Below are 16,091 nucleotides of genomic sequence, written 5' to 3'. Positions count from 1 at the left end.
CACATACTGTTCAGAGGAACGATGACGGACAGCAAACATGGACTTGCTTCATTTGACTGCACACAGATCTGAGGCATTAAGAACATCTTTACAAAGTTACACACAAACAACTGATTGGCATAATTGCACTCAGAAAGCTGTGAAAACTTCAGAATATGTTGTATGATGGGAGAGGCATCAAACTTATGTGTTTTGATCAGCAGAAAATAATAGCTAAGAGTAATCTATTCAAGGAGTAACTGGACTGTTGTGACTATCTCCTAATTTAACAAAGAAGTTATGTAAAAAGTAAAAAGAAACTTCTATAAAGCACAGACAGTTTAACAGCATCTGTCCATGACTGCAAGATGAAAATGCTGTGAAACTTTTATAATGTGACTTTATACTTTATTTAACAATCTATTTAAATCATAAACATTTGTCTCTTAGTAACTTGTTTGGTGAAACTGTCAGGACTCGGCTGTGTTTAGTTTGCGGCTCCTGCTCTCCTGGGTTTAAACATGTTTCTTTGATCAAGTACAGTGGCGTGAATCATATAGAAAAGTAGAGAAATGAACAAAGAGTTGCATCCATGATAGAAATTTTTAGAAACAGAAAGAAGCTTTGCAACAGTAACACCATCTTGCTTGTTGTGATGACATAAGGGTTAGGGTTAGACATAGGGAATACAAATGAACTTACGATTTGGCCATTTCATGACAAACCGCATCACAAACACAAAATGCCTCTTTGCAACAAGCAAATCAAGTAATCCTAGCACAGTGTCATTCATGTAACAACTTAGGCTTAAATTCAACAGTAAATAGTGTTCACATTCATTGACAGACATCTCACATCATTAACCAAAGAGCCAGAGGGTTGACAACTGTAGAGTTTATAAGCCGCTACGAGAAACTTGAGACCAAACTCTTCTACAGTCAGCATCAGTCAGCCTTCTTCAGGTCTTTCAGTCCTTGACCTTATCTCTGTTGACACTTTTGAACCTTATGTCCAAGGTAACCTCTGTACAGTGCTATCTTTGGAATGTGTTGGACTTTGCCAAGGTGGCAATTTCAATTGGCACTTGGGTAACGTTTACATTTACAACTTACTTCATTAGCATTCTGCACGTTTTGCAGCAAGTTACATAACCAAGTTTTTTAAAAGTCTTACTTTCTTCAATAATTACACATTTTAGGAGACTGAAAATGCAAACTAGCATTTGGATTCAACAACTTCAATTTTCACATTGGATATAAGGAAAATGAGATAAATAAGGGTGATATAAATACTCTGAAATAGAATTATACAACAAAGTTCTAACTTCCCATAGAAGGAAATATTTGTTAAAATATAACTCTGTAGTGTCCACTTCTACATGTGGCAACACTGTTAAAATGTCTTTGGATAGATGTTAAAGATTGTAGTGGCGGAGTTGATTATCACTCTGCTTCCTGGTTGTGGACATCTGCTTCAAGGCTCTGCAGATGCTGAAGACACCTCTACACACTGAGGGTGTCAGAGGATCAAAGTGTTTAAGGTTTGGTCAAAGAGTGTGGCGGAGGGCAGTGACCTAAACAAAAGATAGTCAGCTACTGATGGAGAGGATGTCACCCCAGCGTGCTCTGAAGTGCATGTGATCAGCTAAAAGAAAACAAGAGGCATATAAGCCCTCTTCAAGTCAATAGAGCTGCCCCTGAGGGCACCTACAGCAGATGGATGGGCCATTATCCAATGTAACCCTTTCAGCTTAGTGTGGCCCAGCCTTCAATAAATGCAGTTATGGTCTACTTCAGCATACAAAAGCCTTTGCTGGCCCATGTGAGCGTTACATATTCTCTTCTCAGCAAAACTCCTCCTCACATGGTGCCTCCCCCACCAACAGTGAGTGTTTGTCGGGCTCACTGAGGACCAAGCTGTTGAGCGAGTGCTTGTCCGAGCGCAGGGAGTTGATCGAGGCACGGCTGTAGTTGACAAAACGGTCCAGCAGGCTGAGTTTGGGGGAGGGTCGACGCAGCTCACCCATACCGATGTGAACGCTGACATTGGACAGGCTGCCCTGCTGCCTTCTGTTACCCAGACGGGCCTCCAACTTCTCAGCACTGGGCTTAGTGTAACTAGACAAAGATATCGGGAAGAAACAAAGATACAAATGTTTTTAGATAGAAATATACTAAAAAGAGAGAAAAACAAGGCATACAGTTAAGGAAAGACTTCTAAAACATCAAACAGCTCATTACCATTTGAGTAGAAGTGAGGACAAAACCACAGAGACAGATGACAGTGCCATCGCAGCAGAGCCCATCCATGGCTGTAATACCAGACCAATGGGGAGGAATACACCTGAGGACAAACAAGGCTCTGATTATTGCTATGGTCAAGCTTGTCAATGTGATGATATCATTCTTTAATACATATTTTTGGAGTCATTTTATGTCTAATATAGAAACAGTAGAGATGGCAGAAAACAAGGAGAGAGAAAGAGATGGAGAACAACATGCAACAAAAGTCCATGGTTGGATGTTTGCTGTTTCGTGGGATACATCTTGACCGGTAGGCTGCCGATGGCATCATTTCAATAAATCTTATAATCTTTTGCAGTCACCTACCTGCTGCGATAGGAATGCCAACCAGGTTGTAGATGAGAGCAAAGACAAAGTTAATCCTGATCCTCTTGACAGTCTTTTTGGAGAGGTCAATGCTGCCCACCACATCCAGCAGGTCGTTCTACAGAGGAGAAAAGAAATGCTATGAAAACAGTAGTTACATTACTTTAATCATGTCCTCTCAGCAGAGATAACAGAGATTAAAAAAAAGATAGAAAAGATAAAAAAGATTTTTTTAAACATCACTTTTATACTTTTTATATCATGATCAACATGTGATTCTGTCTTGTACACTGTAATACTGCGTTGAGCTGATCTCAAAGAGCAACCACATAAATCAATGATGGACTTTCAAAAATACCCACCCTAATCAACACCACATCTGCTGCCTCTATGGCCACATCTGTCCCGGTTCCTATGGCGATGCCCACGTCAGCCATGGCCAGAGCGGGTGAGTCGTTGACACCGTCACCCACCATTGCCACTCTCTTTCCTGCCTGCTGAAGCTGCTCCACCTTGGCCACCTTGTGGGAGGGCAGCACCTCTGCAAACACCTTCCTGATCCCCACCTGTTGGGAGAAAGAGAGAGACAGGCTCAGAAATACACTAACAACCAACATGATGGGTTTTTTCTTACAACTTAATGCCCAAATATAAATATAAAATATAATAGAACTGTGCAATAAAAATTGCATTTTGATATTAAAAAAATAAATAAAATAAAGGATATCGTCCATACCTGAGCGGCGATGGCCCGTGCCGTCTTGCTGTTGTCTCCCGTCATCAGCACCACTTCCAGACCCATGTTGGTCAGAGTGTGGACAGCCAGCTCAGCCTCTGGTTTCACTGTATCTGCTATGGCTATCATCGCACACAGGACATCTATGCACAAAACAAAGTGTTCAACAGGAAGCATTAAAGGATATTTTCTACAAAACCATTAGTGAATAACATAACGTTCAGTAGTTGGTGAGAAGGTGACAGCAAACAGATATTAGATTTCATGTGGTACTCACTGTCTATAGCTACCAGAACAGCAGTGCGTCCTCTGCGTTCATGCTCCGTCATGGCCTCATCTACATCCGGTCTGACCTGCATGCAGTTCCTCCTCATCCACTCTCTATTGCCAATCAGGACGACATAGGTGGCTGTCTGGACAAGGCCTACACACAGATCACATGGATTAGATTCACAACAGCAAAGTAACATAAAGGGAAATGAGACACAACTATATGAATGACAACAAAAATGTTTTTTGAAATATACTAAGTGGCTGTGGGTCCATGATGAGTGGATGGGAGCTGGTGGACATCCGGGTGTCACTGATTTGGACGAGGACACTGTTGCGCTGGTTGTTGTCTTCACTGTCACTGTCCGCCTGTTTCAACAGGGACTCTGTGTTGCTGACCTGACAGCGGATGCCACAGCCCGGCACTGCCTGAAAGTCTGTGCATGAGCCAAGAGACTCTGTGCCAAGCTCCTGCACACACACAGATATTAACGGATGTTTAATAACACTTCTAGATCAAAAGACGGACTAAAGATCTGAGACAAGGACTTGCTTGAGGCCATGTGGGGGTTAGATCTAAGTTAGAAACCAACCTGTTTGCAGTATTTGGTGATAGCTGCTCCCAGAGGGTGTTCACTATTGTTCTCAGCAGTACCCACGATTGCCAGCAGTCGGGAGCGCGGCATCTTGTTCCCTTCCACAACAATTTTGACCTGGATAACCTTTGGAGCACCATATGTAATGGTGCCAGTCTTATCAAACACCACTGACTGGACCTGTGTGTAGAAAGTTGTTTTTAAGGTATTTAATCAGAGAAGTATCTACACTGGTGTTGTGCTGTAGCCTAGGAAACCAGACGCATCTCATTTTGTGTTTAAATTAACAATCGGTCTGTTACATAATTGGCTGACTTCATACAGAATCATTGGTGACAGAATGTCATCATTAACACACCTTATGTGCCATCTCAAGTGGCTCCCCTCCCTTTATCAGGATGCCATTTTGGGCTCCAACTCCTGTGCCCACCATGACAGCTGTCGGAGTTGCCAAGCCAAGGGAGCAGGGACAGGCAATGCATAATACTGTTATGGAGGCCTGGAAGGCGAATCGAATCACTGCCTCAGCCCTGGAAATGCTCTTGTCGTAACCCTGCAGGACGTAAAGGGAGATTTTAGTACTTTTTTCCCCCAAAATTGATTGCAAGCATCTTCACATTTACTGATTAAACATTAAGAGCGGAATGAGACACAGAGACAGTTTTTAATAAAAATGTTTTTACATCTGTAGAAAGGATTAGAGAGGAAGATATTTAATTCTTTGGTGCTACACTGAGAAACTTGGAACAATTAAACATTTAGATTAAATATAAGACTCACAGGAAAGTACTTCTCCACTAGAGGGAAGTCCAAAAATCCAATGATGATCCAGGCAATCAAGGTGAGGACGGATATGCCGACAATGAAGGGCACAAAGTAACCACTGATCTTATCTGCATACTGTTGGATGGGAGCCTAAAAATAAAATGTCAGACATCAAACACTTGGGACCATGTGAGAACATGTAGACACAGTGCAGATCTCAAACCCCATTATTCACCTTTGAAGTCTGAGCCTCTTCAACAAGTTTGACAATCTGAGACAGCGTGGTGTCCATGCCAACATGTGTAGCATTGACCAGCAGAGATCCATTCTGGTTAATGGACCCTGCAATCACAGAACTCCCAGGCTTCTTAGTCACTGGCATGGCCTCACCTGGAGTCACAAAGCAACAGCTGGTCAGAAAACACAACAGTTCAAAGCAGCAGCAAGCCATTTGGAGTAAATTGCTGGTGCTTTGGCAGAAACCTCAGCCCCAATAATAACCACAGACCACATGTGTCATAAACGATTACTTTATTTTATGACATTGTTCTCAGGTTGAACACTGATTCTGCCTATTAGGGCAGTTTAAGGAGAATAATCCTTGCACAGTATCCAATCATTAATAAAAACTAACTAATACTTGCCCTTCCACTGACTGTGACCAACCTGTGATGAGAGACTCGTCGGCCATGGAGTGTCCCTCAATGACTCTGCCATCCACCGGAAACTTCCCTCCAGGAACCACTTTCACCACGTCACCTCTCTGCACCAGCTCCACATCCACCTGCTCCTCACTGGAACACATATGTCAAACTATTCAAAACTCACCATACATATTACAGTGCCGATACACTTATAAATATTAAAATATTGTTGTAGTTTTATATTTTTGGATAACAATAAAGTCCAATTTGATGTACATAAGAAAGACAGCTAACTCAACTTGAGGTTTATATCAGATATAGGCAACACTGGCAAATGTAAACACTGTGTATTGATTGAAATCGCATTATGCCATCTTAATCAAACAGTATTCATAGCTGTGGAAAATCCCTTTATGTAGTCTTTGTTATGCCAGTTTATCTTCTGGCATTTCAACTGCAAAGATTAAAATACGTTGTAATCTAAAACCAACTACAGATAAGAGAGGTTCTTGCAAACAAAACAAAAAAGTGTAGAGGACAAGAAGTACCTGAGAATAGACATGTCGTTGCCGAGAGTGACCACTGTGGCCTCAGTCGCTTGTAGAGACATCAGTTTGGACAAAGCCTCAGATGTCTTGCTCTGAAAGAAGGAAAAAGGCAAATAACCATTTTAAAGTAACTAATAAAAAATATGTCACGGTTCTAAATTTTAAAATGGTAATCATAGCTAAAAATCATAGCTATCAAGTTCAACCTTGGCTATCTGTTCCAGCCAGCGACCCAGGGAGATGAAGACAAAGAGCATAGGCGGCGTGTCGAAGAAGGTAATAGGATTAATTTTTGCCTTCTCCACCATGGCCACTAATAGCACGACACATGAGTAGGTGAAGGCTATGGAGGTGGCCAGAACTATGAGCACATCCATGTTGGCAGATCGGTGTTTCACAGCTTTGTAGGCTTGAATGTAGAAGTAGCGACCTCCAATAAACTAAAGAGAGGAAAAGACAAAAAAAGACGTCATCCACTGAACACCAAACAACTCTCTTATGACTGCTGAATGAGTGCTTCTCTCACAATCACAAAAATGTCCGGCTGAAATTTCAATATCTAGTTTCCTGGGAGTGCACTTAATCCATCTGAATTACCTGCACAGGCACACAAAAGAGGAAGGAGAGCAGGTTCATAATTGAGAGTCCTGGGAGCAGCTGTCTCTCCAGGAACATGGTGGAGTGGTAGTGGTTACGGTCCTCTACTGTGGTGTTGTGTTGATGTGAGGCATTCATCTGGTAGTCCATGATGATCATGTACATCATCATCCCCATCACAGGCACACAGAAAATCAAGCTCACCAAGAAAGATTTCCTCCACCTTAAAGAGCAGAGACATTTGTGTGCAGGTTATTTAAAAAGGTACTTTAGATAAAGCAGGATTTCCCTAAAAACAACACATAGACTCATATAAAATAACCCCTCTCAATCATTCCTTAGGACCCACTAGAATAGTGTGGCAGAGTATTATCCTGCCTCTGCCTATTATTTCTTTTGTTTGGGACAGATCTGGTCATCAACCTTTGGGCAGTGGGTGTGTAGTCCCTAGCCAAGTACAGCGCACAGGTGTGAGGTTGGGGCATATAGAGTAGCAACCAGGTTATATTTCTGTCTCCATCTCTGTGTTCTCTGTTCTGCTGTTTCTGTGTCATGTATGTATTCAGAGCAGAGAAGCCACAGCAGGCAAGATGAAGCTCTACATTCACACAAAATCGGGCGATGTCGCACCTTCCCACAGTGTGTGTGTGTGTGTAGGTGTGTTCATTGGAGGAGGGGCCGATTTTAAATGCTGCATTTAAAAACAGCAGCTGACAAATCCTGTATAGTGTACCCTTAGATATACATTTCATTCTGTGATTTACTTTGAATATATGAGGAGATGCTTAATGACACATGAACCCACAAATACTGGAAATAGTATAAACACACAACACACTTGCATTTATACACTCAGTGGCTACTCTATTATAAGGTGTATCTAATAAAGTGGTAAATATCTATTCAGCCAGTAGTTTGACTATTTAAGAAACTGCTGATCTCCTACAGACAACACTAGAGTTTAGAGAATGGTGATTTAAAAAAACAACAACAAAAGAAACACATCCAGTGAGTGGCAGTCAGTGGGTGAAAGATGCCTCGTTCGTTCAGGGAGTGGCCAGACTGGCTCAACCTGAGAGGAAGGCATTGGTTACTCAGAACTGCATGTAAAATAAGTACTATACAGAAAAGCATCTCTGAACACACAACATGTGAATGAGTTATATTCCTGTCAGCCAAGAACAGGAAAGTAAAACTACAGTGCTCATCAAAATATGACCTGGTGTGAGAATCTCATTTTCTGGGAGCAAGTGGGGTGCCTACCCAGTATTAGAAGAGAGTAACTAATACGGTGGAGTGTATATTTTCTCATTTGGCTGCATATATATTATTACAGAACCTATATACTTTGTGTCCCTCAGTCCTACCCAAAATAAAATCACCTACAGTACCAGTCAAAGTTTTGGACACACTCATTCAAGGGTATGTCTAAACTTTTGACTGGTGCCGTATGTTTCAAAAACATATTCTCCAACTAGTGATCTCTAAATTGTCATGAAACCCTACATAGCCTTCAGCTGGGCATCTTGTATTTTCCTTAGCACTATATTGGAGGGTTGTAATTACAGAATCTATTGTAAGTGGGAGTTTCCATCTCTCATTTTAGCAGTTGCCAGATCTAAAAAAATAACTCCTTTTTAAGAAATAGTACAATGAATAGTTGAGTCATCATTTGGTGTAATAGTAATTCAAGCTTCAGTTAAATCTGACAACACAACAGTTTTATTTTATTTTCTCTTAGAGGATTTGGGACAATGGGGTGGGGGTGGGGGTTAATGTGTACATTTACTGAATCTGTGATTTGTATGTGTTTAATTACAAATGCCAATAAACAGATTTCTCAAAAAATAAAAAATCTGACAACACACCAGCCATATGAACAAAATCCTAGATCAAGAGATGGCTTAAGATTGACAAAAAACTGGACAGAAATGTGCACAAAGACAAAATGCTTCTTACTGTCGTATCTCTTTGCTGTGATCCAGATGACTGGCAGTGCGGTCCCTCTTCACCAGAGATGCTTCAAAGCCCAGGTTCTACAGAACAGTCAAATTTAATTCCAAGGGTATTTCTGATTGTCAGTATAATAAAATTCACCAATTCTCTAGTTTGCATGAATATGAGTTGGTGTCAAAATGCAATGATGAACGTTACTAAAAATAAGTGAACAAATGTATAAATAACTGGAGTAATACCTCAATCAGCTTGATGATGTCTCGCGGCCCTATAATTTCCGAGTCATACTTAATGTGTGCTTTGTTGGTTGCTAAGGCAACAGAGGCATATATAATCCCCTTTTCTTTCATAAGGTTGGATTCAATTTTGTGAACACAAGAGGCACACGTCATTCCCCTGACCTGAAAAAAGGTGAAGAGGAGCAATCAAGTAGAGAAAGAGACAAAAATATATAGAGGGGATGAAAAGAGGAGCTGGCATGATTCATTTGAGATACTAAAAAACAGGTCATATGTATTAGATATTACTCTCAACCAGGGATGGAAGTGTTTATTTACAGCAATCATATTGTAGAAATAAATTACTGTGTTGATCGCACTTTGTCTTTCTAATACAACATGAATATCATTTAAATGCAGCCTTGATCTGACTCACCACTAGCTCTAGGTTTCCATCTGTGCCTTCATAGTTCTCCATAACTGAGGCAGTGAAGCCCAGCTCTCTCACACACTCTGCTATTTTCATGGGGTCGATGACTTCTGGGTTATACCGCACCTCTGCTTTACTGGCCATAAGGGCTACCAGAACCGAGGAGATACCTGCACAAAATTACAGATTTTCCATTTAGATTGAATTCATACTCATGAAATACATTCAATCTTTACTGAACTTAAAAAAATATATGAATTTCTGCTGCTTTTACAGACCAGGTTCATTTTTGAGGTTTCTCTCGATGTTAGCCACGCAGGAAGCACAGGTCATGCCTCCGATCTGGATGAAGCATTTAGAGTGTGTCTCTCCATTGTGTGCCTGGGGGGTTTCTTTGTGCAAGTCATTGTTGAGCTCCTTATCTTTCACAGGTGCCAGACTTAAAGACTTCGAGGGACTTGGGTTTGATGTAGGCAGCAGGGAATTGGTCTCTGTAGACAACAAATTATAGTTATTAAAAGAAATCCATGTTTGCAGTTGGCTATCATAGCTCAAGTGCTGCCACTGGCTGAGTTGGATTCACAGAAATACCTTGTGGGAACACACAGTTGAACAGAAGTGTAACATCTAAAGTCAAAGAAAATAAAGATCCCCTCCAGATATTTTTTAAAGCATCTAACAACATTTTTTGCTTTGAAAAATAATTAGATATTATATGTTATAAATGACATTGCTCCTTTGCCCTGAAAACTCAATAACACATTAATGTTCAAATATTTTTCATTTCAAAAGTTTAACTGCTGGACACAACATGTTTGCTACTTCACAGAACAGAAACATCCATTCTCTGCATATGTTCACTGAAGGCTGCAAGTTTCCACATCACACTTGTGTAACCTGCATACTTGAACATGAATGGCTTCAAAAGTTTGACGAATGTATATACATAGCTTTACACGGTAAAGGTCCAACATCCAAGTGGAGTAAGACAAACAATTCTTCTAAGTTTAACTGTTAGCTTGAGTGTCTATGCTGCTATCTGATTATTACTCTACAGTCACACAATCTATCCCCTTACCAGGAAGGAAGGCGTCAAAGCCCATGTCCTCTATGGCCTCCCTCAGCTCCTCTGGTGAGGTCAGGAGGGGATCGTACTCAAAGATCCCCTGGTGATCAGCCAGAGAAACCTGGGCTAACGTCACGCCCTTCCTTTGGGAGATCATGCCTTCGATAGACTGGACACAGGAATTGCATGTCATGCCCTCAATGTGAACATTAACCACAGAAGCCAGTGGCTGGTTAAAACAAGGCTGTGAGGCAGCAGCTTTGGCATGGGGCGCTCCAAGAGTCCGAGATGATGATAAGGTCGGCATGGGTGAGGTGGATACGGGATTGAAAATGCCAGTGGAGTCCCAGGGTTGAGTCTTGAAGTTTCCTGGAGGCAGCGCTTCAATTGCCTGCTGCAGTTGAGGCACTGTGACCACTACAGGGTCGTAGCAAATGGAGGCTTTCTCCTCCTCTAGAGAGACCTCCACAGAGGATACACCAGGTAGGATGGAGATATTGTCTTGAATATTGACCACACAGGAACGGCAGTGCATGCCTTTCACCCTGAGCCTGACAAGAGTTGTGTCTATGAAGATTTCTGTCTCCTCTGAAGTCTCAGATGGTGAAGAAACGATTGGTTTCTGAGAATCAACGAAACGTTCGATTTCACTGGGGGACAGCTGCAGAGGACGGGGCTTGGACTTCACAACAGCTTTGAAGCCTGCCACAGCAATTTGATCGATGATGGTTTGGACAGTGATGAGGTAGGGCAGGTAGACAATTGTAGCTTCTTGAGACTCTAAAACAACTGTAGACATTAAAGACATGACAATTTTTTAATAAACAGCATAAAGGATATAATTATGATGTAATTTACCTGGAACTGATAGTGACTGTGCATGAAAAGATGAGGCAGATTCTGACATGAAATTTAAGCACATTGAGCATTTAGTCATTGTAAAAATGCTTTGTGAGTATTTAACTGTTGTCCTTTGTAAACATTACATTGTACACATTGTATACAACAGTGTATGTTTAATATATACCCGCAAAGCAAACCTAATCCTATCTGTGTACATGTCACTCCTTGCTGACAATGAGTATAAGGATTTCATGAGTCATAGTTAAATCCTGTTGAGCAATCTGTCAGTAATGAATTCAGAGACAACCTGTCAAACACAATGACACCTGTCAACTTTAAGATATGCATTCCAGCTGTGCACCAGCTGTGTTAAAACCATTTTTAGTTCAGACAGTGTGGTAGAACAGGTCAAGCATATTACCTTTGATCTTTTCAATCCCTTTCAGTTTTCCAATCTTCCCTTCAATAGTGGTGGTGCAGGAGTGACAGGTCATTCCTTCAATGCATAATTTCAGGAGTGCCACCCCTCCTCCTGTGCTGTGAGACGGGGACAAGGTTAGGCCTTTTTGCTTAGGGCTGCTGGGTGTAGGGATCTCCAAAGGCATTAGGCTGGCCACTGTTTCACTCAGCTGCTGCGAAGAAGTCAAGGACGGGAGGAAGGTGACAGTAACACCTGCCTGAGCCAGGCTCTCTCTGACATCCAGTACTCCCTGAATCTGAGAGAGCTTCTCCAAGGCCTCCTCTTGAGCTGCAGGAGTCAGGCCTGTGGTGGGGACCAACTGGGTATCTGTGAAAATGGGTGTGGCTGTGCTGGACTCTGATAGACTTGATTCAAATCCCATGTCGTCGATGGCCTCTGACAGAGACTCTGGGCTCTGTTGGCTGTGCTCAAATATGATGGTGGCATCCTTGTTCTCTAAAGACACCTATAAAATAAAAGACTTGTTATAGTTTATAATAAACCAATATCACAGTCATAAAATGTGGCACAAGGGTCAAATGTATATGTAAAAATCCATACTACTAATTTCAGTTTCAGTTTCACTACTGTGGAACTAATAAAGGAATATCTTATACTATCTTATTTTTAAAAAGTGGAACCTTTAAATTCTACTAGAACAATAAAATCTAAATGAGATACGGTTTTGTCTGAGAGGTTCACCCAGTCCAATAATCTGACTCGCCGGACCAACTCTTTAAAAATCAGTTTAAATCATATTTTCAGAATATCTCCTAGCACACGCCTTCTGCCTGGGTTCACTCACATAAGTTAAATGTACTAGTTTTCTGGTGGTTTTCTTCTAAATAGCATTTTCTAAATTTCTTTTTCTTTTTTCATCTTCTGATGTACAGTAGAAAAGTGTATAAGTGAACCGATAACAAGAATCTGCCTTATCTCAACAATGGAGCTTTACAAAATAAAAAATGGGTAAAATGAGTCCATGGCCTTGAAAAGCTTACAGCATGTTTCAACTGCATGATGACCCTTAGCTTTCCCTATTCAGCAAGAAGGAAACATGTGACACAAAGAAGGGATCACTTGACTGAGCCATAAGTTACAAACCACAGTGGGGGTGTAGTAGTAAGTGAGTGTGCCTGCCTCTCAGATTAACCATTTTCATCTGAGAATGAAAGAAAAACTAAGAATGACACAATGACAAAGCAAAACCAGATCATGTCTATAGAGATTACCATAAAACAAACCAGGCACTAATTTCTGTAAAAACACTAAATGTCCTGTGGACACAGACTGCATATCGACCTGCTATCACTGTCCTGCAAAGGGCAGAGCTCTATCTAGAACACATTATTAGGTTATCTTCTCATTTAACCCCAGCCTGAGGGGTAAACACACAATAAACAAAACAGCAGGCCACAACTATTGTAATTTAGCGATCACTTGTGGCTACATAGATGTTACTTGGTTGTAAATCAAACTGGATGGTCCTGAGGGGGTAAGAGTATGGGGACAAATATCTATGATCTGCATAACATTATAACTTAAATGGGCAGAAACATTTCAATAAGAGATATCTATCTTATCCACAAGGTTCTAATGTTTTAAACTTCAGATGGCATTGTTACAACACACACGTAGTTTCAGATCCTGTTTTTGAACTAAAAATGTCTTGCAAAAAATTTGAAGTCAGCTAATTTTAAAAACTGCAACTTAATTGGGAAAGAAACTGACAGCTTTAAAATGTTCACCTTTATATGGATTACTCCAGGGAGAGACCCGATACGCTGCTCTATGGACTGGACACAGGAGCCACAGGTCATACCCTCCACTCCAAGGGAAACTGAACACAGGTTGACTTTCTGCGTCATGATTCTTAATCTAAAAAGGATAAAAAGGACAAAACAAAGCCACTGAGGGAAAGCATCAAACAGTCAATGCAAAACAAAGAAGAGACAGGTAGGCTCTTCTCTCAAAATGTAAAAAGGATCTCAAACGGATACGAAAGGACACAGGATACAGGAAAGGGATACAGGATCATAGAAAGATATCCCTTCTTCAATTCTTCACACTACTGTTTTAAAGATAACAAGTAATGCTACCCTTAAAAAAAAGACGAATAAGACATTTATCAACATTTCTTATAGATTAATGTTTACACTGAAAAATAATCACATAATCTTGATGTTAAGAATTTAAAACATAAATGTCATCATTTCCACTTCTGGCATCTTTACCTAACAAAAAAAAATAAACAAAACTTTTTTGTACAATGGTGTAAAAAAAATGCAAGGGTCATAGTCAAAGACTTCAAACATTTTCAGCTGTTTTACTTCCATTACACCACCATTACATCAGTTTTAAGCTTGAAATATTATGAAAGCCAGATGGCATTACTGACCTACAGGAAATGTGACCAGGTGACAATATGTCATTTCCACTTACTATCAATCAATTGCCACACTTTATATCACCATAGCTCTATATTTTTGATCTTACCGACATAGACCCCTATTAGTAGAAATCATGTCCATCTAATCAAGGGTCATAGTCAAAGACTTCAAACATTTTCAGCTGTTTTACTTCCATTACACCACAATGAATGCCACTAAACGGACTGATAGGACAGAAAACCAGCAGGACTCTGGGTCTTGATGACCAGAACTTAAAATGAGAAGTTGTCTGAGATAGTTAAACGGCCTCAGAGAAGACCACAAGAAAAATGCAAGTCACTAACTTCGCACTAAGCAGTTTACCCATCAAAGTATAATAACACAGAGAGTTAACGTCAGCTACATCAAATCTCTAAGGTTAGTTTTGTGGCTTTTAGTGACGGTGGCTGAGAGGCTCAGTCTTTTTAATGTTAACATGTCATTTAAACCAGCTAACAGTGAGCTAGCGCCTGATTGTTGCTAAACTACCAGAACAATGTACAGTATGATATAATCATTTAAAGTCAGTCATGGTGTCAAGAAGGAAACAATATATTTTCTTTAGCTATTTGACAAAGTGTTTGGCTAGTTAAAAACACACCAATCGTTAAAATGAGCAGGAAAGTTAAAAAGAAGCACAACTCTCACCTTATTGAGAGGGAAGTAATCAGTTAGTTAGCTACAGGCTATTGACGTTAGCAATTTAGCTTCTTCTCTTCACCCTTCGTTACAAGCAATACGACGAACACTTCTCGGCATCGTGCTGCCTCTGAGGAATAAAAGAGAGTGATGAAATTAGAGTTTTCTCCTCCTGTTATCACAAAACGGAGCTCTGTCAAGCTGTTTTTGTTTCTTCTTCGCAAGCCGACGTGACTGACGGCTGAACAGCGTTACGTCAGCGGAGGGGCGGGGCTACGCGATGGAATCCATGGTAACCACAGCCTCTAACTGCTGCCCTGAAGTTTACCTCACAGGCACTGCAAATCTGTTTACTCTTATTACTGATTTAATAACTCCTGAATGCCAGGTCCACATTGTTTGTTTAAAGACTAGAGAGGATTTATATTGGGATTACGACAATGGTTTAGGTGGGATTTGCTAATAACCAGTGTTGGAAAGTAACTAAGTGAATTTAGGTAACGCAAGTAGCCTATTATACTGTACATTTTTTAGATAGGCAACTTGCACTTTACTTAAGTATTTCAATATGATGCTTCCACTACATTACATTTCAGAGGGAAATATTGTACTTTCTACTCCACTACATTTATTTGACAGCTTTAGTTATTTTACAGATGAAGATTTGACACAATGAATAATATCACAAACTTTTAAAACACAACACATTATTAAAGATGAAACCAGTGGTTTCCAACTTTTTTGTCTTTTGACGTCTTACAAAAAGCAGTATGTAGTCAGGGTCACATTTCAGATGTCTAAGTTGTTAACAGCTCCACCAAATAGTGATTTTCCCTCTGACCATGTCATCAATGAACGTCAATACATGTTAGAATTATTCAATATTTCACTGAATATCAAATATTGGAAAAAAAGTCAAAAAACTCAAAACAGATTTGTGTATCAGGGCTTTTTTTTTCTTCTTTTCTCTTCCATTAATCATCTCACGACCCCTTTATCTGGTGACCCTTTGGAGGGGCCCAACCCCTAGGTTGTATGTTTTAATGTTTCTCAAATTGCATGTTTTTCTGTTTTATGTAAAGCACATTGAATTGCCATTGTGTATGAAATGCGCTATATAAATAAAACTGCCTTGCCTTGCCTTGCCTTGCCTAGGTTGGGAACCACTGGATTAAACTAGTTAACTAGATATAAAGTAAAACTAGCTCCACCTCCAGCAGCTACAACAGTAACATGCTACTCTCACACTTCAGTATTAATAATCTAATGATATAATTATAAACTACCTTTACTGCAAGACTTGCAT

At 40.4% G+C, this 16,091-nt stretch overlaps 1 protein-coding gene across 1 annotated transcript; it reads right to left on the bottom strand.

Moving 5' to 3' along the window:
* Nucleotides 1–21: 21 nt before the first annotated feature.
* Nucleotides 22–15,009, bottom strand: atp7a (ATPase copper transporting alpha). Its single transcript, XM_053324523.1, has 23 exons — nt 14,795–15,009; nt 13,466–13,595; nt 11,679–12,183; nt 10,427–11,203; nt 9,627–9,839; nt 9,355–9,518; nt 8,940–9,101; nt 8,704–8,780; nt 6,745–6,967; nt 6,354–6,587; nt 6,148–6,239; nt 5,622–5,749; nt 5,191–5,345; nt 4,971–5,105; nt 4,549–4,743; nt 4,188–4,370; nt 3,852–4,065; nt 3,602–3,748; nt 3,325–3,467; nt 2,951–3,154; nt 2,589–2,706; nt 2,220–2,322; nt 22–2,096 (listed from the first exon to the last, which is right to left on the bottom strand). The coding sequence occupies exons 2-23, from the start codon at nt 13,583–13,585 to the stop codon at nt 1,823–1,825; spliced, it is 4,566 nt and encodes a 1,521-aa protein (XP_053180498.1). The 5' UTR covers nt 13,586–13,595; nt 14,795–15,009; the 3' UTR covers nt 22–1,822.
* Between the last annotated feature and the right edge of the window lie 1,082 nt (nt 15,010–16,091).

The sequence above is a fragment of the Scomber japonicus genome, chromosome 8, assembly GCF_027409825.1.
Source record: "Scomber japonicus isolate fScoJap1 chromosome 8, fScoJap1.pri, whole genome shotgun sequence".
Taxonomy (NCBI): Eukaryota; Metazoa; Chordata; class Actinopteri; order Scombriformes; family Scombridae; genus Scomber; species Scomber japonicus.
Note: the sequence above shows the minus strand (reverse complement) of the source record. Positions and strands in the feature narration are given on the sequence as shown.

Excerpts from the sequence above, each read along its gene's own strand:
- atp7a (XM_053324523.1), bottom strand. The coding sequence starts at position 13,585 with ATGACGCAGAAAGTCAACCTGTGTTCAGTTTCCCTTGGAGTGGAGGGT. Across the intron at positions 6,588-6,744 it reads TCTTTTGTGTGCCTGTGCAG|TTTATTGGAGGTCGCTACTT; the intron begins GTAATTCAGATG and ends TCCTCTCTTTAG. Across the intron at positions 2,707-2,950 it reads CAGATGTGGTGTTGATTAGG|AACGACCTGCTGGATGTGGT; the intron begins GTGGGTATTTTT and ends TCTCCTCTGTAG.